The sequence below is a fragment of the Eulemur rufifrons genome, chromosome 6, assembly GCF_041146395.1.
Source record: "Eulemur rufifrons isolate Redbay chromosome 6, OSU_ERuf_1, whole genome shotgun sequence".
NCBI lineage: Eukaryota > Metazoa > Chordata > Mammalia > Primates > Lemuridae > Eulemur > Eulemur rufifrons.
The window spans coordinates 18,104,283-18,131,120 of NC_090988.1; the positions used below are offsets into that span (position 1 = coordinate 18,104,283).

The window sequence follows — 26,838 nt, forward strand, 5'->3', positions numbered from 1 at the left end:
AAGAAGTGGAACAAATTCACTTGTAACTAACTATAGCATCTCTCATATTTGAATGACAAAGCATGTTCAATCTGATGCTAAATGTTAAGAAAATATTAAGGACACAAATGAAAGCAAAATAAAAACAAAAGGCTAAATTATGAACCTTAAAAATTAGAAAAAAACATGTTTTAAAGCCAAGTAGATGATTCTGATAATTATATATGACATAATCCATAGAGAGAAAGGCCAAGAAAAGAATCTTCATATTGTTCAGTACTTAGGCTTGATGTTATCCTACGAAAAACAGTGATAATTCAACAAATTGGTCACACATACAACTAAAAAGTCCACTTCTGGTTTTAAATGAATTTAAACTACAATCTTCCTTGGCTAATTTTTCTCCTGTGTCAAATAAACTGTACAGGACCAGTTTAAAACCCTCCTCCCCTTCAAACACTAGATATGAACATCCAGGAACATTCTACAATGCAAAGTGCCTTAAGAAAGAGAAGGATTCTGTAGTGCCAGTGACATACTGATCTGAGGAAGCTGGGATGCTATTAACACTGATGGGAGCCAGTCAGGCAATGGTGTTTTGTTTCTCCTCAGGTGTTTCTTCCAACAATTGCATGATCAGTTCATGGAGGGGTTTACAGATCTTTGCATAGCCCCCTCCTGTGAGATGCAGAAAATCAAACATGTCGTGGCAGGAGATGGCACCGTCCGAGTGCACGAAGCCCCCATCTATATCCAGGAGCTGCACATTGGTAAGCTTCGGCAGGGAAACCTTGAGAAGTTGGTTCACCTTGGCATTCTTTTGCCTCAAAGGGTTGGGCTTCTCACCTCGAGGTAACAAACCCTGGGACAGAGCAGAGAATATCAAATGAGAAGGTTCACTTGTTTTTCTCTTATTTATTTGTAAAGGCAGGTATTCCTGGAACACCTGCTCCATTTGGCACTTTCTACACCTTTGATTTCTGAAACACTGGACTATACTGGTGTTAATGCAAGCTGACTATTTCTTCTTAGTTTCTTCATGGGTTCCTCTTCCTTCTCCTGGCCCTTAATTATTGGGACTTGTCCTTTGCCCACTGCACTTCTCACTCTCAACATGTTAGCCCAGATCTCCTCCTAGAGCTTCAGAATTACGTATTAAACTTCCAGCTACAGAACCAAACTTGAACATTCCTGAGGCACTCTCAACGTGTCCAAAAGCAACTCATCAAACTATACTCTTTCTACATTCTCTTTACAACGTCATTCCAACATCCCTGAGTCTCTCATCCCACATATCTTACCTATTTATTGTTAAATTGCTCAGCTTTTGTATCCTAAATATTTCTCTAATCCATTTTGTTTTCTCCATCCTGACTATATACACTACAGTTTGGGAACTTATCACCATTCACCTCAATTAATGTAAAATCTCCCAACTGGTCTTCCCACTTCCAGGGTTGTCTTCCTTTCAATCCATTCTCCATTTGGCTATCAGAATAATCTAGCTCAAATATTCATCTATCAATTAAAGCCACATGGAAGCTACATGATATACCATGAGAAAGAGAGTTGAATTGAATGCTGTCTTGATGAATCAGAACCACATATCTGGTAGGGTAAAACTGGGTGTGTCCTAATTTTTTTTTTTTTTTTTTTTTTGGAGACAGGGTCTTGCTGTATCACTCAGGCTGGTCTTGAACTCCTGGGCTCAAGTGATCCTCCTACCTGAGCCTCTCGAGTAGCTGGGACTACAGGTACATGCTACGGTACCCAGCTCTAAATTCTTTTTTAACCTGCATATTATGATCTACTATAATTTTCAGGTAAATCATATATCTGTCCCCCATGATAGTAAAGAAAGGAAAAGCCTGTTTTTATATGGCAAGAGCAAGGTTTTATCAACTTAAACTAAGAGTGAACTTTACATACAATCAATCCCATTATAAAATTACTGTCAGACAGCCCAAACCTTTTAGTTGGTTGACATCTAATATTGCCACACAGCAAGATCTTATTTGGGCAGAAATTTTGCCACCCGTTTTCTTATAGGGTATGGTTAGAGGTCTTTATTTCACAAAAAATAGATTTTCTGTGGGTATTTTACTAAAAAGAAAAAAAAATTATGTCCAAAGTAAGTACTTCTTCACGTCTAAATTTTTTTCAGCAAAATGTTGGGGCCTTGATTACCAATTTATTGTATGATTGTATACTTCCAAAAGAGAACTATAAAAAATTATGACTTTGTTACCCTGGTCCATCTCCTATCCTTGTTAAACTCCTCAAAAATATCATAAGATGAAACATTAGTTAGAAATAAACTAAACGCTAATTTTATGACTGCTGAAAGTACAGGGCTTTGCACCTAATACTTAACAAAGAACAGCTGTCCTCAATGCTGACATACCAGCGTATGGTTAATGAACAAGCAGGAAGGATGGCCAGTGAACAGTAACTATTCACATTGTTCCAACTTGCAAAGAATACCATGGCAGTAAAAGTCAAAAAGAATGACCTAGCCTCAAAACTGGGGCAACTTACCTACTAGGACTTTTAAACAAGGATGAGAAAAATAGCTTATGTATTTGCATAACATTTTCCTTAATGTGAGTATCAAGGGTATGCCATATGATTTTTCCTTGATTTTTAGCAATTGCCAAAACATTATGTTACAGGAAACAAAACAGAAAAATACCACGCTTCGAATCTCTTCACCCTGTAACAACTGTCTTTGTTTTAGTCTTTTTCCAATTGCACATACACTTTTAAGCAATTTAAAATATATTAATATTCCAAATTTTCACTTAAATACACCATAAAGTCTGTTTTTACACAGCTTTAATAATTGTAATGTGATTAGTACTATTATATTCATTGACTTGTGTAATCATTCCCCTACACTGTTGACTGTTTAGGTTATTTCCAATGTTTCAGTACTGTAGATAACACTACAATTAATACTTCTGTATATCAAATTTAAGTCTGCTTGAAACAAAGAATATTTATGGAGGATTTGTTCAGCAACATTCATACAAAAAAATATTTCCTAAGCACCTACTATGTACTAGTCACTGTACTTCAGAGCTGGACTGTTAACCACGATATAATCCTCTCTAGAATAAGGCAGGATATAAATAAGTAACAGTAACAAGTAAATTCAATACCATGTTAATAAAAAATAAGGTCTGGCTCCCCAGCAACCATTAAGATGAAATCCAAAATCCCTAACATAGCACACAAATTCCTACATGACCTGGTCGTGGCCTCTCTCTGCTAACCATCCCAGCCTCAAACTTATGCATCCTCCTCCACTTACCCAACAAACACATACACAAACATGACTTTGATCATTCCCTTTTTTTCTCCTCTGTAATGTTTTACCTTCTTTCTTTTCTCCATTTGTCTGGAAACCAAAGAATTCTTTAAAACTAAATTCAGATGTCAACTTTTGTTGTCTAAAACATACTCTGTTCTCCCCTTACTCCCAAGAGCAAACAGTATAATAATGCTCTCTTTATATTGCTGACTCCATCTGTTAGACTGTGAACTCCATGAAATATGTCTTACTCATTTTTATATGCTAAAGACCTAGGATAGTGCCTTGTATACAGTGATGCTTATATGTTTGTTGAATAAATGACTACCTTCATAATACTACCTCATTAAATAACTGAATATAGATCAGATTTTGCTAAAACATGTATTTCAAGTTAAGCTAACAATATCTACAGCTAGACCTTTACATTGGAATAGATGTTCATCTCGGAGACCATGAAGACTTAATGTTTTTTTTTTTTTTTTCTTTTTTCTTTTTTTTTTTTTTTTTTTTTTTTGAGACAGAGTCTCACTCTGTTGCCCAGGCTAGAGTGAGTGCCGTGGCGTCAGCCTAGCTCACAGCAACCTCAAACTCCTGAGCTCAAGCGATCCTCCTGTCTCAGCCTCCCGAGTAGCTGGGACTACAGGCATGCACCACCATGCTCAGCTAATTTTTTCTATATATATTTTTAGCTGTCCATATAATTTCTTTCTATTTTTAGTAGAGATGGGGTCTCGCTCTTGCTCAGGCTGGTCTCGAACTCCTGAGCTCAAACGATCCGCCCACCTCGGCCTCCCAGAGTGCTAGGATTACAGGCGTGAGCCACCGCGCCCGGCCAAGACTTAATGTTTTAATTCTACAAAAGGGTAGCACTTTTCTGTTCAGGGTAAGACTATTAAGTATCCTTTTTTGTATTTTTATTTTTTTGAGACAGAGTCTTACTCTGTCGCCCCAGGTAGAGTGCAGTGACATCCTGATAGCTCACTGCAACCTCCAACTTCTGGGCTCAAGTGATCCTTCTAGCCAGCCTCGCAGGTAGCTGGGACTATAGGCATGCACCACCAAGGCTGGCTAATTTTTCTATTTTTAGTAGAGACAGGGTCTCACTCTTGCTCAGGCTGGTCTCGAACTCCTGAGCTCAAGCAATCCTCCCGCCTTGGCCTCCCAGAGTGCTAGGATTACAGGTGTGAGGCACCGCGCCTGGCCTAAAGTACCATTTTCTTGCTGATGGAATTTCGGATGTTTCAGAGAATTCAGAGATTCTAATAAATACACCACTTTTAACTGATTAATGGTGGAAGAGACACATCTAAGCTAATCCAAATCTAAGTCTAATAAAAAGAGACTCAGGATTCAGACAAATCTCATGTACAATTTAAAAAATTATCTATGGAAGTCAAGGGGAAAAAAAGGCTACCTGAGGTAACAAAGGATTTCCACACTTCTAAACAAGGATGAGTGGATAAAAGATGGCCCCACAGCTCGCATGGGAAATAATGAGACCACTGAGACAGTAGGATATGTCAGAGAAGAGGTCAACAGAAGTATCATAAACTGCTTCCACAGAATAAAGATTCTCTATATCAGTGGTCCCCAACGTTTTTGACACCAGGGACTGGTTTTATGGAAGACAAATTTTGCCACAGGGGGGCGGGGTGGGGGGATGGCAATTGATGGGGAACAGCTGTAAATACAGATGCAGCTTTGCTCACTCACCTCCTGCTCTGTGGCCTGGTTCCTAACAGGCCAACGACCAGTACCAGTCCACAGCCTAGGGGTTGGGGACTGCAACTCTGAATTCGTAAGTGATCACATTTCTAGAACGACTCCTCAGCTAACCTAAAGATATCAGTCTCCACCCACCAAAGACTACATACCAATACAATGATTTTGGCCTGTGGCTGCCTTGTGTTGATAAGTTGTACAATGGCCTCAATTCCACCTGCTACCTCTTCTGCCGTATTTTCATGGTTGTTCGTTCCTACCCAGACAACAATGACCTGTAATTAAAGAAAGGAAAAAAAGGGTAGGAAAGAATAAAGGAAATGTCCAACATTTAGACGAAAATGTTATTTCAAAAACCAAGGAAGGAAAGATGAACTTCTCAAATGGTGTTGGATAACGCCAACTGGGCAGCTATCTTAATACACTGATTTATGCCTCATATCATCTATTCAGGATACATTCTAAGTGGTTTAATACTTATATGGCAAAACTATACTAGGAAATGAGAGAATTCTATCATTGTGGAGCTGGAAGCTAATCTCTCAAAATCCAGAAACTATACAAAAAAGATTAATAAATTTGCCTATATAAAAATAAAGCCTTTTGCATATAAAAAACATATTAAACTGAAATATAAGAAACCTAGGGAAAAATATTTGCAACTCATATCATAAAGATTCCTATATAGTACCTTCCATAAAAAAAAAATAACGAAAGTATCCAAGGGAGCGAAATGGATAGAAATTCACAGTTGCACTCAAGGAAAAGAGAAGAGGTAGAGGTTCAGGTGGAGGCTGGATGTCGTTTTAACAAATTTTTCCTCCTTAAAAAATTCATTTTACAAGGTGGTTATCCCTTGGAGACATACATCTTATTATGTGACCCAACAAAGTAATTTTCAAACTTGTCCCAAAGGCAGACAGAAAGGCACGTGAATAAAGTTTTTGGAAAGGCAAAGAATAAAATACTTTCAATGAAAGCAACTTTTCCAGTGGCTCAGCTTTGTTCCTTTTTTTTCAGGAGTTGAAAAAAATTATATACAGTGTCCCAACTCAGGATATTTATAATGTGATAAGGTACTATAGAGATATTCATTTGTTCACATCTGCTTCAAATTTTCTTCAGAAGAACTTGGAGGCCTTAATGACCAATTCGTTTATATGGTTAAACAGATCCAAAATTACTTCCTAAAGTGAATTCATGGTCCTCCTCCCATGGCCCACCTCTGAGCAGTTTCCCCCTCACACTGCCCCAGGTCCATGCATTCCACAGAACAGCATACCTCATTAGCAGCAAATCTCTTCCTACAACTGAAGATAATTATAACAATTATAAATACAACCCAGGCAAATAATATACTGGTTTCTTAATTAAATGTATATTTTGGTATATTGTTAAACAACAACATCACTTACCTTAAAAGAGGAATGAAGCAAAGAGCAATAATGAAACAGTGCTTTAAAGAAGCAATGTTTTTTCACTACCAGTTTCAGACAATTTACCTATTTGAAAAAGAGTCAATATTAATGACAGTCTTTTAAAAATAAATTTCATTTCACCTTAGGTTTAATATTCTCCAGTTCTCCATTCTTTAGTCTCCATAAAACATGTCTTGTCGTATCTCCCTCAATTCCAAAATTCAGTGCATGAAGTGGGGAAAAAAGTTCTCGCCATATCTAAAAAGAGAAAAACTTGATTTAGTTAAGCTAAAATGGGGGGTGGGGGGGACCTTCAATTGCAATGTGCTGTGAGGCATATGAAGTAATCTCCATTTTCTGTATTCAAACATAACATTGCAAATGGATATTACTCACTGTTTGAAAAGCTTTGATGATGCCACTGTGTAACTCAGTTCTTAACACAGCGTTAGGTCTCAGCTCAAGAACTGAGTCACAACTCAATCTGATGCCTCCTAAGAGGTATCGACACTTATAATTAAGTTGACAACCCAATAAACTCTCATTTCCATTTATTCAACTATTTAAAGGAACAGAGTGAAGTAGAAACAAGAGATGAAGAAATTTAAAGTGCTGGAGCCAAAAAGAAATAAAGCCATCTCTTTTTAAAAAATTTCCCTTGGAAGAATGCCTAATCCTAAAAAAAGATTTGGAGCAGCTCACTACAATAATATGTAAAATAGTCCTGCATGAGGGCTGTGAGAAAAAGAAAAAAAAATATGTATATATTTTACAAAATAGGAAAATGACAGAATACAAATAATACGTGAGAATCATGATGATGATAAATGTAAGTGAGCAAATACAAATAAGGAAACAGTAAAATACAACTAATAACTGAAAATCAGACTAGTGCAAATATAAACAAACAAAAATAACATCAAGATTCTTGGAAGCCAGAGTCAAAAAGGGAGTTTAGTTATAAACAATGCTAATTTTTTTTTCTTTGTCTCATCATGCTTGGTGGCACAAAGAGTACCATAAGGTAGGACTGATTTCTCTTATACTCTGAACTATAGCTTCTCTGAGAGTCAAGAATAAGTTTACTAGTTCAACTCAGAATAAAACTGTGTTAGTAATTAATGGATATACAGTAGTAGCAAGACCCACCCTCACCCCACCCCTTCCACCTTTACCTCATACTGCTGCATCAACTGCACCATGGAGTCTCCCACAAATAATACATCAGGCTCTTTGTCTTTACAGTCCAGGACAAATCTGTTGTGCTGGTTTAAAAAAGAGAACAATTAGAAATTGGCATTTCTTTCCCTGCGAGATTTCTTGGCCTAGAAAGAACAACTGTCCAACCATTTACTACTGTTAAACATTCTTCTTCCTCTTTTTTTTTTTTTTTTTTTTTTGAGACAAAGTCTCACTCTGTTGTTCAGGCTAGAGTGCTGTGACCTGATCATAGCTCACTGCAACCTCAAACTCATGGGCTCAAGCAATCCTCCTGCCTCAGCCTCCCAAGTAGCTGGGACTACAGGTCTGCACCAGCACAATGCTCAGCTAATTTTTCCATTTTTTGTAGAGATGAGAATCTTGCTTTATTGCTCTGGCTCGTCGCCAACTCCTGATCTAAAGCAATCCTCCCTTCTCGGCCTCCCAAACTGCTAGGATTATAGACGTGAGCCACAGGGCCCAGCATAAACATTGTTTTTTTTTTTCCTGAGACAGAGTCTCGCTCTGTTGCCTGGGCTAGAGTGCCATGGTGTCAGCCTAGCTCACAGCAACCTCAAACTCCTGGGCTCAAGTGATCCTTCTGCCTCAGCCTCCTGTGTAGCTGGGGCTACAGGCATGTGCCATCATGCCCGGCTAATTTTTTACATGTATTTTTAGCTATCCAGATCATTTCTTTCTATTTTTAGTACAGATGGGGTCTCGTTCTTGCTCAGGCTGGTCTCGAATATAAACATTCTTTTTTTTGGCTATTCCTAAAGCTTATTCCTCTCATTCTACAATTAACTGCTGGAACCTTCTTCCCATCCTTACCATACTGATCACTCTAGTATGCGTAAGAAAACCAGAATTCTACTGAAACCAGAATAGAAAAATATATTTAACATGCTTTTTGAAAAGTTTATCTTTACTTCAAACTTTTATTAAGAAAATTTGATATACAGAAAAGTTGAAATAGTTATAATGAACACCTATATATCCTCCACTTATATTCAACAACTAGTAACATTTTCTCACGTTTGCTTTATCTCTATGTATGTGGGTTTACTGAACTATTTGAAGGTAAGATGCAAACACTGTGATTCTTCACTCCTAAATATTTCAGTATGCATCTCCTGAGAGTAAGGTCATTTTCCTATAAAACCACAAACTATTATAACTAAGAAAATGAATAATCCCATAACATCTAATATTTAGTCCATATTCAATCATTTTAACTCCTCCAAGAGTTGGATAAAGTATTAGATCACTTTTTGAACTATCATCCAATCAGGGTCCATGTATTTTATTTGGATGTTTTTACCATTGACTTAGAAAATGTCTGTTGACTTCCAAATGTGAACACTCAATCCTTTCAGTCTAATCCAAGTTTATGAACAGCAGTAACCTAGTTCCGGCATGCCTCTTTCAAAAGAGTGCCTCTCTAAAGGCACAAGACACTTTTTAAATGGATTTTACCCGTCAATACTAAAGGACATAGTTTAAATTCTTATATTCATCCCTGAAACAAATTTACACAGTGCATCAGGCAACAGGTTTGTAATCTAGTTTTAGGTTCCAGGGAAAGGTCCAAGTGCCAAGATATTCATCCACACGGTGAAAGTGGAAAGTGACAAAAATACTTCTGGAAATAATTTGACAGTTTATTAAAACACTTCCTCTCTTAGAGTCATAGGACTATGAATAAGCTTTTTTCTTGCTTGCATGTTTTATGCAAATAAATATTTTTAAACATTACTATTGTTTCAGTAAGTATTTTTAAAGTGAAGGCGTAAAATGAGCAAGAATAAAACTTCAGCCCATGAGTAGGTGCTTTTCACATTATGCCTACTCTCTACTGTTTGTACTGTAGTACCAACTACCTCTCAACACTAATAAAATAGATGTTTATAGAATGTCATGGAATTTAAGCACTGCGTTCTAAGGGCTCCAGTATTTTTCTTTGAAAATACAGAAAGGAGTTGCAGTAAGTTTGGAAAAATAGAAAAGATCAAAACAAAACATATGTAATTCTACCACCGTAACCCAGTAACTATTACCATTTTGGATATTTTCTTCTCATCCTTTTTTCACATACCCCCACCCTTTTTTACATAGCTTAATCATTAAGTATAACTCTTTCTGGCACAATGGCTTTGGAGCAAGAAAAATGTACCTTAAATTCTATTTTATCTATTTTATGGCCCAGTGACTTTAAGCAAGTACATAATCTGAGTCTTGGTTTTAAAATCTGTTGTTATATCTGCTTATAGTTGTTAAAATGAGAGCTCTATAAAAGGGGTCCAGCTATTGTCCAGCACACAGTAAGTACTCAATAATGGTAGCCATTGTAATTGCATAAAATATCATACTAGAAGCATTTTTCTATGTAGCTACATGACTTCCATAACCATAATTTTTATTTGCCACATAATATCCTATTAAATGTACCCACTGATACAGCCATTATTTTTTTGGGGGGGGGGTCTTCTTCCTATTGATGGACTTGCCAGTAGCCTCCTATTTGTGAGCCTATTTACTGAAACAGAGACATAGAAATATTTTATTTTTCATATGTTGGAAATTCTTAGGTCAAAAGGAATTAACATTTTTATGGAATTTGGATATACTTCCAAATTCTTAACAAAAGGCTATGTACAAATCTATACTGACTCCAGCAATGCATTCTAACTGGTTTTACTCTACCTAAACTTGAACTGGATATTAACATTTCTCTCTCTTTCTCTTTCCAATGTTTTAATCTGTACTTTTGGGAAACAAAAGTTAAACATTTTCTTTCATGTCTACTGAGATACTTAAGTATTACTACCTTAAGGGTACTTTTATTGATAATGTAACAAGATATCAATGCTTCATCTGTAATATTTATTGCAAATATTTTCCTCAGTCTGCTGCTGTGCCTTCCTTTTCTGGTTAATATGTTTTGATGTAATTTCTGTTGAATTTGTCTAAAGTCAAGTCTTTCAATATTACCCTTAAAAAGCACTTTATGATGGAAAATATCAAATGTACCCAAAAGTAGAGAGAATAACACTATGAACCTCCATGTATCCATCACCAGCTACAGGCCACTATTATTTCAGTCATACCCCTAACTACTGCCTCACCCCATCCACAGATTATTTTGAAGTAAACTGAGGATTTATCATTTTGTGTTTCAATATTTTAGTATGTAACTTTTTTTTTTTTTTTTTGAGACAGTCTCACTCTGTTGCCCAGGCTAGAGTGAGTGCCGTGGCGTCAGGCTAGCTCACAGCAACCTCAAACTCCTGAGCTCAAGGGATCCTCCTGTCTCAGCCTCCCGAGTAGCTGGGACTACAGGCATGAACCACCATGCCCGGCTAATTTTTTCTATATATATTTTTAGCTGTCCATATAATTTCTTTCTATTTTTAGTAGAGATGGGGTCTCGCTCTTCCTCAGGCTGGTCTCGAACTCCTGAACTCAAACGATCCGCCCACCTCGGCCTCCCAGAGTGCTAGGATTACAGGCGTGAGCCACCGCGCCCGGCCTAGTATGTAACTCGTAAAAATCATTTTTTAGAAGTATAACCACGATACCAATTTTACTCCAAAAAACTAACAATAATTTTTTAATATCAACAAATAACTAGTATTCAAATACAATGTCTCAAAAATTTTGTTTCATGTTTTTTAAAAAAATTAGATCCAATTCGTCTCTTAAATTGGAGACATAATCCACAAGATCCCCCCCCTGCCACCACCTCCCAAATTTACTTTTTTTTTTTTTTTTGAGACAGAGTCTCACTCTGTTGCCCAGGCTCTAGAGTGAGTGCCGTGGCGTCAGCCTAGCTCACAGCAACCTCAAACTCCTGAGCTGAAGCGATCCTCCTGTCTCAGCCTCCCGAGTAGCTGGGACTACAGGCATGCACCACCATGCCCGGCTAATTTTTTCTATATATATTTTTAGCTGTCCATATAATTTCTTTCTATTTTTAGTAGAGATGGGGTCTCGCTCTTGCTCAGGCTGGTCTCGAACTCCTGAGCTCAAACGATCCGCCCACCTCGGCCTCCCAGAGTGCTAGGATTACAGGCATGAGCCACCGCGCCCGGCCCCAAATTTACTTTTTGGAGAATACAATTTTTGACCTGTAGAATCTCCCACAGTCTAGATTTTGCTGACTGCATTCCTATGGTGGCGGTGGTGAATATGTTCATCTGTCCCAAGCGTAGATTAGGGTTCAATATTTTGGCAATACTCCATAGGTAGTACTATCAACTCAATACTTGTTTTAATGATTGTTTTATATTTTTCTTTTTTAAAAAAAATTTTTTTTTTTTTGAGACAGAGTCTCGCTTTGTTGCCCGGGCTAGCGTGAGTGCCGTGGCATCAGCCTACCTCACAGCAACCTCAAACTCCTGGGCTTAAGCGATCCTACCGCCTCAGCCTCCCGAGTAGCTGGGACTACAGGCATGCACCACCATGCCCGGCTCATTTTTTTTCTATATATATTTTAGTTGGCCAGATAATTTCTTTCTATTTTTAGTAGAGACGGGGTCTCGCTCTTGCTCAGGCTGGTCTCGAACTCCTAACCTTGAGCGATCCACCCGCCTCGGCCTCCCAGAGTGCTAGGATTATAGGCGTGAGCCACCGTGCCCGGCCTTAAAAAATTTTGAAATAATTTTAGATCTACAGAAGAGTTACAAAGATAGAGTATTGCCATATGCCATTCACTCAGCTTCCTCCAATGTTAACATCCCACATAAACATGGTACATTTATCAAAACTAAGAAATTAACACTGGTAATTAGAATTTACTTAGTAAATTAGAATTTACTTAGCTCACACAAATTTTTCCATTAATGTCCTTTTTCTGTTGCTAGAACCAATTCAGCATACCATGCTGCATTTAGTTCTCATGTCTCCTTAGTCTCTTCCAGTCTGGAAGACTGGCTTGGTCTTCTCCTTGTCTTTCATAACTTCAACACTTTTCTTAATATGAAGGGGTGGGAGGTTGTGAGGAGGGGCATTCAGTTGCCTTGTCTGTTTTTGGTGAGACAGAGTCTCCCTCTGCCACCCTGCATAGAGTGCAGTGGTGTCACTGTAGCTCACTGCAACCTCCAACTCCTGGGCTCAAGCGATCCTTCTGCCTCAACTTCCCGAGTAGCTAGAACTACAGGCACGTGGTGCAACACCTGGCTGGCTTTTTTTTTTTTTTTTTTCCCCTTTATTTTTGGTAGAGACAGGGTCTCACTCTTGTTTAGGCTGGTCTCGAACTCCTGAGCTCAAGCAATCCTCCCACCTTGGCCTCCCAGAGTACTAAGATTACAGGTGTGAGCCACCGTGCTCAGCCAACTTTGACAGTTTTGATGAGGTGGGGTCAGGTGTTTTGTAGAATGTCCCTCAACTGGGGTCCATGTGATGATGTTTTCCCATCAATTGACTGAGGTTATAAATGTTTGGGAAGACTACTGCAGAGATGATATGCCCTTCTTGTTGTATGCTATCAGGAACATGTGATATCAACATGACTTATCACTAGTGATGTTAATATTGATCACTTGGTTAAGGCTGACCACTTGCCAGGATTCTTCACTGTAAAGTTACTATTTTTCCTTTCTATATTCTATTTTTTTTGTAGAGACAGGATTTTGTCATTTGGGCTAGAGTGCAGTGGTGTCATCAGAGCTCACTGCAACCCCAAACTCCTGGGGCTCAAGCAATCCTCCTGCCTCAGCCTCCCGAGTAGCTGGGACTACAGGCACATGCCACCACACCCAGCTAATTTTTCTATTTTTTTTTTTTTTTTTTTTTAGAGATAGGGTCTTGCTATGTTGCCCAGACTGGTCTCAAACTCCTGGCCTCAAGCAATCCTTCTCTCTTGGCATCCCAAAGTGCTGAGAATACAGGTGTGAGTCATTATCTTTTTCTATTTTGAGTACTTCCTTGCTTTCTTGCATTACCAGATGCTCCAGGCTCATCTTTCATTTTCCTAACTCCAGTTGTAGAATCAACCATTTCTCCAAGGAGCCCTGGTTCCTTTCATTAGAGAACAGTATTGAGAAACCAAGATCTGGGTGTATAATATATTTTAATATTTAGTAAAGTTAGTCCATCCTTAGCATGCAAGTTTTATAAAAAATTTATTTAAAATTTGTGCCTGTTTTTCTTTCATTTGGCTGGTATTTTTCCAGCCAGTACTCATTATTTAAAGCCTATCAACTTAAGGCAGGAACAACCACAGCATCTAGTTTTAGTTACTACTTTTCATAAAGGTATAAATGACCTAAAATGTCCATCAATGAGAAAATGGGCAAATCAATTATGGTATTTTCAAATATAAAGCAGTGGAATACTATTTAAAGAATGAAAATGAATAAACTACAGCTATACCTTAAACATGTATGATACGTTGCAGAAACATAAAGATACTACTAAAGTTTAAAAACATGCTAAACATACTCTATATATATATTTAGAGACATATATATATATATTTGTGTGTACTACGTAAAATACATGAAAACAATATGAAATTTAGGATATTGGTTTGAAGGTGGGCAGGTGGGAAACAGAAAGGAAGTGATCAATACAGGGACATCAATTTTATTAGTAATGTTTTATTTCTTAGGGTGAGTGGCAAGTGGCAAATACACAGATGCTTAAAATTATTTCCTTTCTTTTTTCTTTCTCTTTTTTTAGAGACAGAGTCTCTCTATGCTGCCCAAGCTGCCCTTGAACTCTTGGGCTCAGGCACTCCTCCCACCTCAGCCTCCCAAGTGGCTGGGACACTACAGGAGCATGCTACCATGCCTGGTTCAAAATACTTCTTAATACTTAATTCTGAAGATTTAAATAAAGTAGGAAGATTAAGTAACAATAACCAAGTAGTTGACCCACATGAGAACAGTTCAAAATAATATTGCCACTCAAATAAGCTAGTTGATAGACTAATTTTTAAGTCTAGAAAGAAAAAAAACAGAGAATACTATACAACTATGAAGACTATAAGCAGAATCACTAAATACTAAAACACTAATCTGTGGGTACTTATAATCATATAGAATTCACTAATTCGAAGAGGTAAAATGGTTGGAAACAGATAAAGAAGCTCGCAATATTGGAGAAGAAAACAAAATGCTAGAAAAACAATGAAATACATCAAGAAGACAGAGGCCAGCTTGAAGGGAGTTCCACTTGCAAAACGTGGAACAATTTGAGATTCAAAATAATAACAGCCGGGCGTGGTGGTATGTGCCTGGTGTCCCAGCTACTCAGGAAGCTGAAGCAGGAGAATCACTTGATGCCAGGAGTTCAAGGCTGCAGTAAGCTATGGTCATGTATGTGAATATCCACTGTACTCCAGCCTGGGCAACACAGCAAGATCCATTTCCATAAAAAAATTTTTTTAAATAGTAATAATAATCAATTATAACTCACTAAACAAAATAGCAACCCATGAATCCATACTATAATAAACAAATAAGAATTGGTTAAGGCCAACTCCACCTCAAAGTTAATATTACCAATGAGACAAACCAGTATTACATGTCCTCTATGTGACCTGGTGAGGACACATCACATCAGTGATATTTCCTGCCAAAAATACATAATCTGAATCTTGATCATGAGGCAAAAAGTGAGGGACATGCTACAAAATAAAATGCCCTGTACTCTTCCAAACCACCACTGTTAAGAAAAATAAATAAAGGCTAAGAAATGTTTCCAATTAAAGGAGAATAGAGATAACTGAATGAAATGTGTGATACTGGACTGGGAAAAAACTGACACAAAGAACATTATTGGGACAACTGGAGAACTCTGAATATAGTTTTTGGATTAGGTAACAGTATTATATCTCTCTCTCTCTCTCTCTATATATATATATTTTTTTTTTTTGAGACAGAGTCTCACTCTGTTGCCCTGGCTAGAGTGTCATGGCATCAGCCTAGTTCACAGCAACCTCAAACTCCTAGGCTTAAGCAATCCTCCTGCCTCAGCCTCCCGAGTAGCTGGGACTACAGGTATGCGCCACCATGCCCGGCTAATTTTTTCTATACATATTTTTAGTTGTCCATATAATTTCTTTCTATTTTTTAGCAGAGACAGGGTCTCACTCTTGCTCAGGCTGGTCTTGAACTCCTGAGCTCAAATAATCCACCCGCCTCGGCCTCCCAGAGTGCTAGGATTATAGGCGTGAGCCACCGTGCCTGGCCTATATCAATATTAAATTCCCGATTTTAATAACTCTCCTATAGATATGTAAGAAAATGTTCTTGTGCTTAGAAATGCTAAAATATAGAGGTAGAAGTAAAGGGGAATGAAGAGTGCAATTTTCAAATGGGCCAGAAAAAACACCATGTTGCTATATACCTACGAAAATAGATACAGAAAGAATAATTATGCAGATATGGCAAAATGTTAACAATTGGTGAGTCTAGGTGAAGAACACAGGGAGTTCTAAAATTTTTATAATACATGTATAATTTTGAAATTACTTCAAATTAAAATAACTTTTGAAGAGACTCATGTGAATAAAATACATGCACTTCCTTTTACCTGAGACATCCATCTGTCATCTCCTTGAATATCTTCCGCTGCATGTGGGATAGCTGCTGGGTTTGAGTCTCCTTGGCTCATTCTATACCTGCGGAAAAATGTCTATGTCATGTTTCATTTATTAACAGGAATATCTGTTACCATTTACTTAAATATTACATGTCAGGTTTCAAATAATAATTTAAGTTTCATTGAGGTTTTGCCTAGAAACTAAACAACTAGGGTTTATTTTCAGCAGAGATAAATTCCAGGACATGACTGCTTAAGTTCTACAAATACAGCATCACTCAACTTCCACACAGGTTTGAATATCACTTAGGAACAGTGCATTACATTTAAAAAATCTGCTCCAAGTATATATTTTATACTTATATTAGTTTTTTCATGATAATATTACTCTAAGTACCAAATGACACAAGGAATTAGACACTTATAGTACAATGAAATCGACATTAGAGATTTTTAGAGTTACGTACTAAGAATTACTACAGCAATGATTAGAATCCATTGGTTGCTAAACATCACACAAATAACTGTAGTACAAATTATGGTAAAACTAGCCATGGCCCTTGGCACTGTTTTTTGACAAACATTTACTAGGTATTTTTTCTTTTAATCTATTTATTTACTTATTTTTAAAGACAGGGGCGTCTTGCTTTGCCACCTGGGCTGGAGTGCACTGGTGCAATCATACCTCACTGCAACCTCAAACTCCTGGGCTCAAGCAATCCTCCTAGTTCAGCCTTCCAAGTAGTTGGGACTATAGGCATGCGTCACCATGCCTGGCTAATTTTTCTATTTTCTGTAGAGACAGGGTCTTGATTTATTGCCCAGACTGTTCTCAAACTCCTAGCCTCAAGTGATCCTCTCACCATAGCCTCCCAAAGTGCTAGGATTACAAGCGTGAGCCACCATGACCAGCCTGTTTTTATTTTTGATAGGTCTCCACTAAGAAAATTTTAGTAATGATGAGCCCGAATATGTCATCTGATAGTAGGGAAGAAGGAATAAGTAGGCTAGAAGGGAAATTCAGAAATATTAGAAATGCCAGTCTTCTAGAAACACGTAAGAAACCAGACAATTTTCAATCAATGCTAGAGAATACATATTCGAACCATGAGGTATGAAATGCAAAGACTGATTAAAAAAGAGAAAACTGTGGGGTTTTTTGGCTTATAGAAAAGCAGGCTATCCTCTACATCAGCAATGTTTTTCTTTCCCTTACCATGCTCAAATATAGCTAAGCTTTCTCTGAAAGAAGACTGAGTTACATTCATTCAGTAAGTTTACTGAGTACACAAAACACCACATTGCTAAGGTAGTGGTTTTTTAGAATCACAAAGTACCAAGCCCTAAACAGGAAAGCATACTTTCACTCATGAAAAATAAATTACAGAAACAAACAATATTAACACTAGTTATGCAAACAAATTAGTTCAGTTCTAAATGACACTAGGGCTAAAAAAAATAGGCTGAAGGCTGAGCCCCTATCTAACTGAAAATATAAATATCATCCATACCCTGGGTAGATGTTTCTTTAGATTACTAAAACTTCTATCAGAAAATAGTAGCTTTCTATGAAAGACTATCTATGCTCTATATTTCATACACATCACCTCCAATCCTCACAAAGGCAATGCAAAATGAAGAAAACAAGCATCAGGGAATTTAGGTAATTTACATGGTGAATGACTGAAGGGGATATGAAATTATGTTTGCCTGACCCCAACTATGTCACATCTGGCCCACTGGTCACAAATCAGTTCATGCTGACTCCCTAAAAAGAGCCTTAGATCTAGCCATTTTACTCAGAAAAAATATGCAACACAGAGCTAAAATCATCAATATAAAATACAAGAATTAGGAATAACTAACTGCAAGATGAATTAGTATAGCTCCACTCAGACTATGGTATCTGTTTGAGGTTTCATTGTCTAAGAAAGGGATGGAAAAATTAAAAGATGGATGCATAAAGCAAAAAGAAAAATGGTTTAAGGGGTTAAAACAAATAGTCATATAGAAAGGATTAAAAATTGGGGACTTTGCTTTTGTTTATAAACCAATAAAACATTCTATACCTTCTATATAAAAGTTTCTTTGGGTCTAAGTTCAAACCCAGATTTAAGTCTGGCTATTCAGGTTAAATCTGACACAATGCTTAAATAAAAGTTTTAATTTAAAAAGTACTTTTCCTGAAGATCAAAAAGCTCTATTGGCCTTAAGACAGAGATGGAGCAACCAATCTTTCCCATCAAAATTAGATATCTATATATGTAAAGAAATATAAGATTTTGTATTCATTAATTGCAAAAGTCTATTTTTTAACTGTATGTATGTATGTATGTATGTCACAGAGTCTCATTACATTGCGCTGAGTAGGGTGCCATGGCATCAGCCTAGCTCACAGAAACCTCAAACTCCTGGGCTCAAGCGATCCTCCTGCCTCAGCCTCCCAAGTAGCTGGGACTACAGGCACCCACTATGATGCCTGGCTCTTTTTTCTATTTTTAGTAGAGATGGGGTCACACTCTTGCTCCGGCTGGTCTAAAACTCCTGAGCTCAAGCAATCCTCCTGCCTTGGCCTCCCAGAGTGCTAGGATTACAGGCGTGAGCCACCACGCCCAGCCAAACAGGAGCTTAACTTTTAAAACAGATTTTAAAAACTCAACCATTTCACTAGTTTATTCTCCTATCTAGAAAAATACTTAACGTGTTAGGTATTGTTGAGGCAAAAGTTAACTGACAGAGAGTTAACGGAGAGCACAATTGAAAACTCCCTACTGAAAAGGGGGAAAATAATCTGTTCTACTCTCACTGTATAATTGAAGCTATTATTCCTCAGGATTGTTTAAAGAACAAGGCTGATAAATTATGAATATGAGGTGCTTTCATAATAAATGTTCAAATACATACCATACCTCACCACTTAAAGACAAAATGCAGGCACTTCAACTTCATTTTAGTTCTTGGAATACCACACTCAGATCTTGTTGAAAAACTTAAAGAATTTTGACAAAGTAGGGGTATCTAGAAGGGAGCCAAAATGAGGAGGAATTTGAAAACCTGTCATATTAGAAATAGTTGAAAGAAATGGGTATGTTTATAATCTATAGAAAAACAGGTTGGAGAAAAGGAAGACATAGGACATAAATAGTTGTCTTAAAGCATTCAAAGACTACTAGGAAATAATATTAAGTTTATTCTGCAATACTCAAAACAGAAAGGGACAGTGGATAGAATGTACAGTGAGAAAAATTTCTAATAAATGAGTACAAAATGAAATGGCCTGTCTAACAAGGTAGATTTCTCTCAATGGAGATACAAAGAGAGGCGAGGTGAATACTTAAGGCGAAAGCATAAAGTAAATTGAAGCATATGAGTAAAGAAAAATTGGTTCAGATTAGTGGAGCCCTCCAAACATTTTTCAGTGTTTTAGAATCTTTTTGAAATGCATTTCAACATACTTGTATTTGTGTATAAATTCAATATGTGAATTACTATTAACGTTTAATTATTAGTAAAGCCTATTTTTTCCTTTTTAGATTAAAAAATACATGCAAAAAAAGTTCTAAATTCTTTCCTATAAGCAAATGGATCATCTTATGCATCCCTGGGGTTGCATATACTTTACTTTCAAGACAAACGGTCTACCTGAATTGTAAGATCTCTTTAGATCTATGATTCAATTTACAGACATGGATTTTCAGAGTTCAACAGATAAACTGATCTAAAATAATAAATTAACATTTATTAAGAACTTACTATTTACAAGATCTTGTGCTAGGACCTTTGTTATTTAAATAAAACTGAAGCTCAGAGAGATCTAAGGAACCTGCTCCATGATTGTGGAACCGTTAAGTAGGAGAGCTGTGGTTTGAACCTAGGGTGATGTACCTCTAAAGCTTGATACTCTGAGCAAAACACCTCTATCTCAATCCTAAATGTCTTCATGAGTAAATGAAAAAGGTATATAGACAGAGAAACTGAGGAACAAAATGCCACTTATTTGAAGCTACAAGGCAGGTAGAATTGGGGGAAGATGGCAAAATATTCCCAATTAGACAGTCTTTTTTTCCTTTAACTGTAAATACAGAGTCATCCTTCTTCTTCCTCCACAATGGCAAAGTATCTGAATGAAAATTTGTTTCTTTGTGCCTCCAACACTTGGATTCTGTATTATTTTGCCAAATCAAAATCTTACAATGCAAAGTAGCTTTCACAGTTTTACTGATGCTTATAGCTTGGTAACACTTTTAAACACCAGAAAAAGAATACTGAGCCACAAACCCATAAAATTTCATCTTTAGGAACCAGGCTAGAAATGCACAACCTAGAAGACTATGCATTTATAGGATTCAAATAACTTGGAAGTTAGATAAAATAATCTGCTATATTCTTTTTTTTTTTTTGAGACAGGGTCTCATTCTATTGCCATCGCTGGGAGTGCAGCTTTGAACTCCTAGGCTCAAGTGGTCCCCCCAACTCAGCCTCCCAAATAGCTGGGACTACAGGCAACAGGCACGGGTTTTTTTTGTTGTTTTTTTTGGGGGGGGGGGTGTTGAGACAGAGTCTCACTATGTTGCCCAGGCTGATCTTGAATTCCTGGCTTCAAGCCATCCTCCCACTTTGGCCTGCTAAAGTGCTGGGATTGCAGGCATGAACCATTGCACCCAGCTGTAAACTGTTGTAGTCCTTACAAATATAAAAAGAATGAGCTACTCTTATATATAAAAAATATAAAAAATAAAATAAAATTTAAAAATGAAGAGCTATCCAGAGAGGAGTCTGCAGTAGGCCACAAAAATCTGAGTGACTTTGGGTTTCCTGCCTCAAGTAGAGGGCAATAATGCAACAAAGCCATCTTCAGAATGGTGAAGCAGTAACCAAGAAAAAAGAAAAGAAAGTACCAACAGGGAGGGATCTGACTCCTATTTCACCTTACTGATGCATAATAATCTCCCTGTGTAGCAAGTCATTAACTTTTGAGATCACAAACAGCAGTTAGAAAAACCAACAGAATGGAGATAAAAGATCTGAAGAACAAAAGTTTTGTTAATTTATCATGAGAGACTGACTATACTTCAGGGAAGCTTTAATTGTCCATTCAAATGAGTTCTCTGGGAAGATGAGGAATAAGCAACTTGCACAATTTTCCTTCATTTTCTATCTTCTCTACTTAACTTGGACTTTGATAATGTTAACACCAGAATTTCCAGATATTTATACCAGCATAGTGTAGTGTATCTAATCAGAAACCAGTTCCAAAAACAAGGAATTCTAAATTCTCAAGTTGAGTTAGATGTTTTTTTAGTTTGAACTAGGAAAGGGGGGGGCGGGGGAAGATGATCTAAGAATTAAGAGATTTAGAATGTTCCCAGTCATACCTAAGACTCTCCACTTTGTTTTAGAAGAGTTGGTAGGGTTATTCTGAAGAGGAAGGCTGGCCTCAGGAATGCCCTGCCTCAGTGGGCTGGTGGGTGGGTCTCTGGCTTCCAGTACATCCATAATTTATTATTGAATGCCCAAGCCAACAAATTAAAGCACAATGATTTCCTACACCTCCCCTGCTCCCCCACAAGGAGGCAACCTTTATGCCAGAACAATGTGCCCAGGAGAAAAAGCTACAGGAACATACAAGGCAAATACAAGCTCCAGTATTTTCTTTCTCCACACTACCCCTCTCCCAACCCCTCCCAATTTAAAGCTGTACAAAATCAGGTCCTAGGTTGGATCCAGTGGTCTTTCCTTTCTCCGTGGGTAGGCTCAACAAAGAAGCCAAAGCTTCAAGTGGTTAGTTTTCTTAAGGTTTGTACATAAATTATAATAAAGCAACGCTGGCCTGGGAGATATGGAGATCAGAATAATGAGTCACCATGCAACGGGTAAATCAAACCTGTAGACCAGAAGGCCCCTGATCTGGTAAACAGACGTGAACCAGGGAAAAAAAACATCCAGAAACCCACTGACAGGTTTAAAAAGCTGGCTGACCTTGGGCAAATCATCTGCCTCTCTCTGAGCCTAAAATGAGGTGCTAGGCTGGATAGCCTTCTAAGAAATAATCCCTTCTGAATCGTGACAGCCTACGAACCTTTTGAATACATCGGAGCAGGCAAAGGAGAAGTTTCTAAAGAGTTGAAATTTTTCAAAAAAAGAAGGGAAAAGTGCTCGGTAAAAAAAAAAAAAAAAGTAACTGGTTCTGGCAGACAAGAGGCAAGGGAAGAGTGAGAAGGGTCAGAGGTTGAACCTCAGGGAAGGAGGGAAAAGCAACAGCTGAGACCAGAGGCAGGAAGAGTTGCTGCAATTGGAGCTTGCAGGAGCGAACAAGCGGCCAAAGGGAGCCGGGGGTGCAGGAGGCCTACTCGCGAGGTGGGCAGGGCTGTCCCCCGCCACGCTACTCCTCCACGGGAAAAGGCGGGGTGGAGGCGCCGGCCAGCGGCTGAGGAAAGTCGACAGGTTTGGGGGCGGGGTGCTGGGGAAAAGGCTCTAAGGAGGATGGCGAGCGGCGCCGGCGGCTGCGGAACCAACGCCGAGGCCGCGGAGAAGACGCGCGCGCGCGCGAGGCACCCCAAGGGCCCGCTGGGGGGGAGTGATGCGGGGGGAGGGGCCCGGGTGGGTGGGGGAGGGGAGGTCGCAAGCCTCTCACAATAACACCTCGCTGCCCCTTCCGACCGCCTCCTTTAAGCCACGGGTCTGCGACCCTGGATGCACTCACTGAAGCAGAGGGTCCGTACGGGCCCCAGGCGGCTGCGGCGTCGGCGGGTGGCGCGTCTGTCGCTCGCTCAGTCCCGGCGGCCCCGCTCCGGCGCGTCCCTCCTCTGGCCCCAGCACCAGCGCCTCCACTTCCGGTTCCCCTGCCACTCAGGCAAATGACTTCCGGAAGTCCCGCCCCCATCCTGCCGAGTCTTGGCGTGGCCCTTGTCTCCTCACTTTCACTCTCTGCGGGCGCTCAGGGCTCGCGCCTAAGAGCCCTGCCACACCCCGGTCAGGTTCTCTGCTTTGTTCTCTTTCGTGGCCTCTTTTTGTTTGTAGTCTGAGCGACTTGGGCCTCTATCTTTCCTCAAGTTGCATCCCTCAATCCTGCGTTCATGTCACCGCAGTGTAGAGATAGCATTCAGGACAATGTAGCGTGACCTCACACTGACGCCATTCCCTTTTCACCCAGCTAACCTGGCTTCCTTCTCCACCCATGGAATAAACCAGCACTGAAAGTGGGAGGGAAATAGGGCACCAAGGTTAATGAGGCAGTCGCTGACATTTATCTGTGGAATTTTTGTGTCTGTAATGAATGTACGGATTTTGGGTGACCGCCTCTTAAGGTGATACATGGGGAGATGACAAGCCCGTTTTTTTTTTTATAAGATCCATCCAGTTTAGGGAAAGACATACGTATACAAAAGTCATTATTGAAAAGATTATAGGCTAAATGCTAAATAAATGCAGGATCTGTAAGAGTTGAGAGGAGGGGTAAGAGATGTGCTTGGGCTTATAGAAGCGGAACGTTTTGTGCAGCAGCGCCCTGAGCTGGCCCTTTAAGGATGGATGGGATTCATCGGACCTATGCGGGGGAATAGGCAGGGCCTTCCTGGGCTGTGAAACTGATAGGGGGAGAGGGATGATTTTGCTGACAAAACCTGTTAATACAGTAAAGTCCTGGGAGCCGAAAGTTTCAAGGTATATCAAATTATTTTTCAAATCACTTGGGCTGTGAAGTGGTCTTAAATTTGGATTATCTTAGGCACATACAATCCAAAATGATTTTGTCCTCATGTAAAATGATTTTTACATTGCTAATTTACCTTGGAATTATCTTGCAGATGTTCACACAATATACAGCATATCCATAGGTGTTCAGTAAATGTTTGTTGTTTTAAGTGTTTTACTGGAAAGAATTCATGTTTGGGGAACTCAAATGATGGCATTAATGAGGCAGCCCAGAGATATATTGATAACAGAAGAGAATCAGTTTGAATTATTCTCCAGGAATAAATACATAGAATCCTACATTCTCCCAATTTTAGTACCCAATACACTTCAATGTAATTACAACTTTAATGTACTGTGTTCCCTGCTATACTGTAAGCTCTAAGGGAGCAGGAACCTTTTTCTGTGGATTTCCAGCCCCTGACAAGGTTCCTGATCCATAGTAGATATTTAATTAATACTGCTGAATGAAGAATGAATGAACAAGGATTGAATTTGTGCCTATGTGGAACCCATGGCCTATCTTTATGCTTTTTTTGTTTCCAACTTTTAAATTAAGAAACATAAAGGAGGTGTGCCCCTAGACCTAGTTAAACTAGCCTCTGAAAATATTTAAATACATTTACGGCTCATGTAGTTTTTATTGTTTTGGCCCTGAACTCTGAAATTTATTAAGAGCTTATCTCCTGAATTTGTCTGCTTTAGCTTTCTAAATTATTCATTTTAAAAACATACAGGTAGGGCTGGACACAGTGGCTCATGCCTATAATTCCAGCACTTTGGGAAGCCAAGGCGGGAGGATCGCTTGAGGCCAAGAATTCAAGACCAACCTGGGCAACATAGCAAGACCCATCTCTACAAAAAAGAAAAATAAAAAATTATCTGGGTATGGTGGCACATGCCTGTAGTCCTAGCCACTCAGGAGGCTAAGGCAGGAGGATCGCTTGAGCCCTGCAGTTTGAGGTTGCAGTGAGCTATGATTATACCACTGCATTCTAGCCTGGGTGGCAGAGTGAGACCCTGTTTCAAAAAAAAAAAATGCAGGTGGTATAGTGGAAAAGACCCTAAACTAGGCTCAAGATACCCTGGGGTTCTTGCCTGAGGGCTACTGCTTCTATAACTTCTTCAAATTGCCTTTGTTTCTTACTCTGTGAAATAGAAAGTTTGGACTAGATGATTGCTAAGATCTTTTTTTCTTTTTGGAGACAGAGTTTTGCTCTGTCACCCCAAGTAGAATACAACGGGCTCAAGTGATCTTCCTGCCTCAGCACCCCACCCCCAGTTGTTGGGACTACAGGTGTGTGCCACCACACCCAGCTAAGTTTTTTTCTATTTTTAGTAGAGACAGGGTCTCACTCTTGCTCAGGCTGTTCTCAAACTCCTGACCTCAAGCCTGCAGTCCCCAGCCCCAGGGCCATGGACCAGTACTGATCTGTGGCCTATTAGGAACTAGGCCACACAGCAGGAGGTGAGCGGCAGGTGAGCAAGCAAAGCTTCATCTATATTTACAGCTGCTCCCCATCACATCACTGCCTGAGTTTTGCCTCCTGTCAGATCAGCAGCAGCATTAGATTCTGCATTATGGTGAGCTGTATAATTATTTCATTATATATTACAATATAATAATAATAGAAATAAAGTACACAATGAATGTAATCCACTTGAATCATCCTGAAACTAACCTCACTCCCTTCACCCCCAACCCCAGTCCGTGGAAAAATTGTCTTCCATGAAACCAGTCCCTGGTGCCAAAAATGTTGGGGACTACTGCCTCAAGCGATCCTCCCGCCTGGGGGTCCTGGAGTGCTAGATTACAGTTGTGAGCCACCATGCCCAGCCTTGCTGAGATCCGTTCTAGCTCTGAACTTCTATCCTCCCCTCAGTTACATGGGTGAACATAATTCTGGTGGCATGCACATCACTCACACACTATCTTACTCCTCACTCTTCTCTCACTTCCCGCACGAACTCCTTTCTCCCCAGACCCCCTTCAGAGTTTGTATTTTCCATATAGACCTATTTGGTGATAAGCAAAAAAAAAAAAAAAAAAAACCCAAAACCCATTTTCTGACTAGGAGACAAATTGAAAATTAATGGAAACAATTCAAGTTGTTTTCCATTAATGATGATAAATTTTATGGTTTCTATTATAACTAAATGCCAACTGTCTTAGTCTATTTTTTGTTGCTTATAACAGCATACCTGAAACTGGGTGATTTATAAAGAAAAATAATTTATATCTTATAGTTATGGAGGCCGGGAAGTCCAAGGTCAAGGGGCCACATCTGGTGAGGGCCTTCTTGCTGGTGGAGACTCTTTGTGGCATCCCAAGTCCATGCAGAACATCACATGGTAAGGGGGCTATGAGTGCTAATGTGCTAGCTCAGGTTTCTCTTCCTCTTTTTTTTTTTTTCTTTGAGACAGTCTTGTTCTGTTGCCCAGGCTGGAGTGCAATGGCCCGATGATAGGTCACTGTAACCTCAAATTCCTGGGCTCAAGCAATCCTCCTGCCTCAGCCTCCCAAGTAGGACTACAGGTGCCATGGCTGGCTAATTTTTTAATTTTTTGTAGAGATGGGGGTCTCACTATGTTGCCCAGGCTGGTCTCAAACTCCTAACCTCAAGAGACCCTCCTGCCTTGTCCTCCCAATATGCTGGGATTATAGGCATGAGCCATTGCCCCAGGCCTGCACTGAATCTTAGTGAGCAGAATTATTATCAGGAGTAAGTTGGGAACAGTAAATGAGAGAGGCAGGGATGAGGAGTGGGGACACAATCAAAGGCATAAAGCAATAGAGGCAGCAGGAGCAAAATCTTCCTTGTTTAAGATCTTTCAGAGCCCAAATATTATGGCAATGAGCTCATATTAGCTCTATCTCCCTTGCCAGATTAGGATCATGCCTAATGCAGCATTATATTCTTCACATTGTCTAAAACAGAGCATGAATTTTGTGTGCAATAAGTG

At 39.1% G+C, this 26,838-nt stretch overlaps 1 protein-coding gene across 1 annotated transcript; it reads right to left on the reverse strand.

The window, feature by feature from the left end:
* Positions 1–44: 44 nt before the first annotated feature.
* PAFAH1B2 (platelet activating factor acetylhydrolase 1b catalytic subunit 2) lies at positions 45–22,980 on the reverse strand. Its single transcript, XM_069468888.1, has 6 exons — positions 22,886–22,980; positions 16,174–16,261; positions 7,611–7,700; positions 6,577–6,693; positions 5,170–5,292; positions 45–841 (listed from the first exon to the last, which is right to left on the reverse strand). The coding sequence occupies exons 2-6, from the start codon at positions 16,252–16,254 to the stop codon at positions 563–565; spliced, it is 690 nt and encodes a 229-aa protein (XP_069324989.1). The 5' UTR covers positions 16,255–16,261; positions 22,886–22,980; the 3' UTR covers positions 45–562.
* Positions 22,981–26,838: the final 3,858 nt, after the last annotated feature.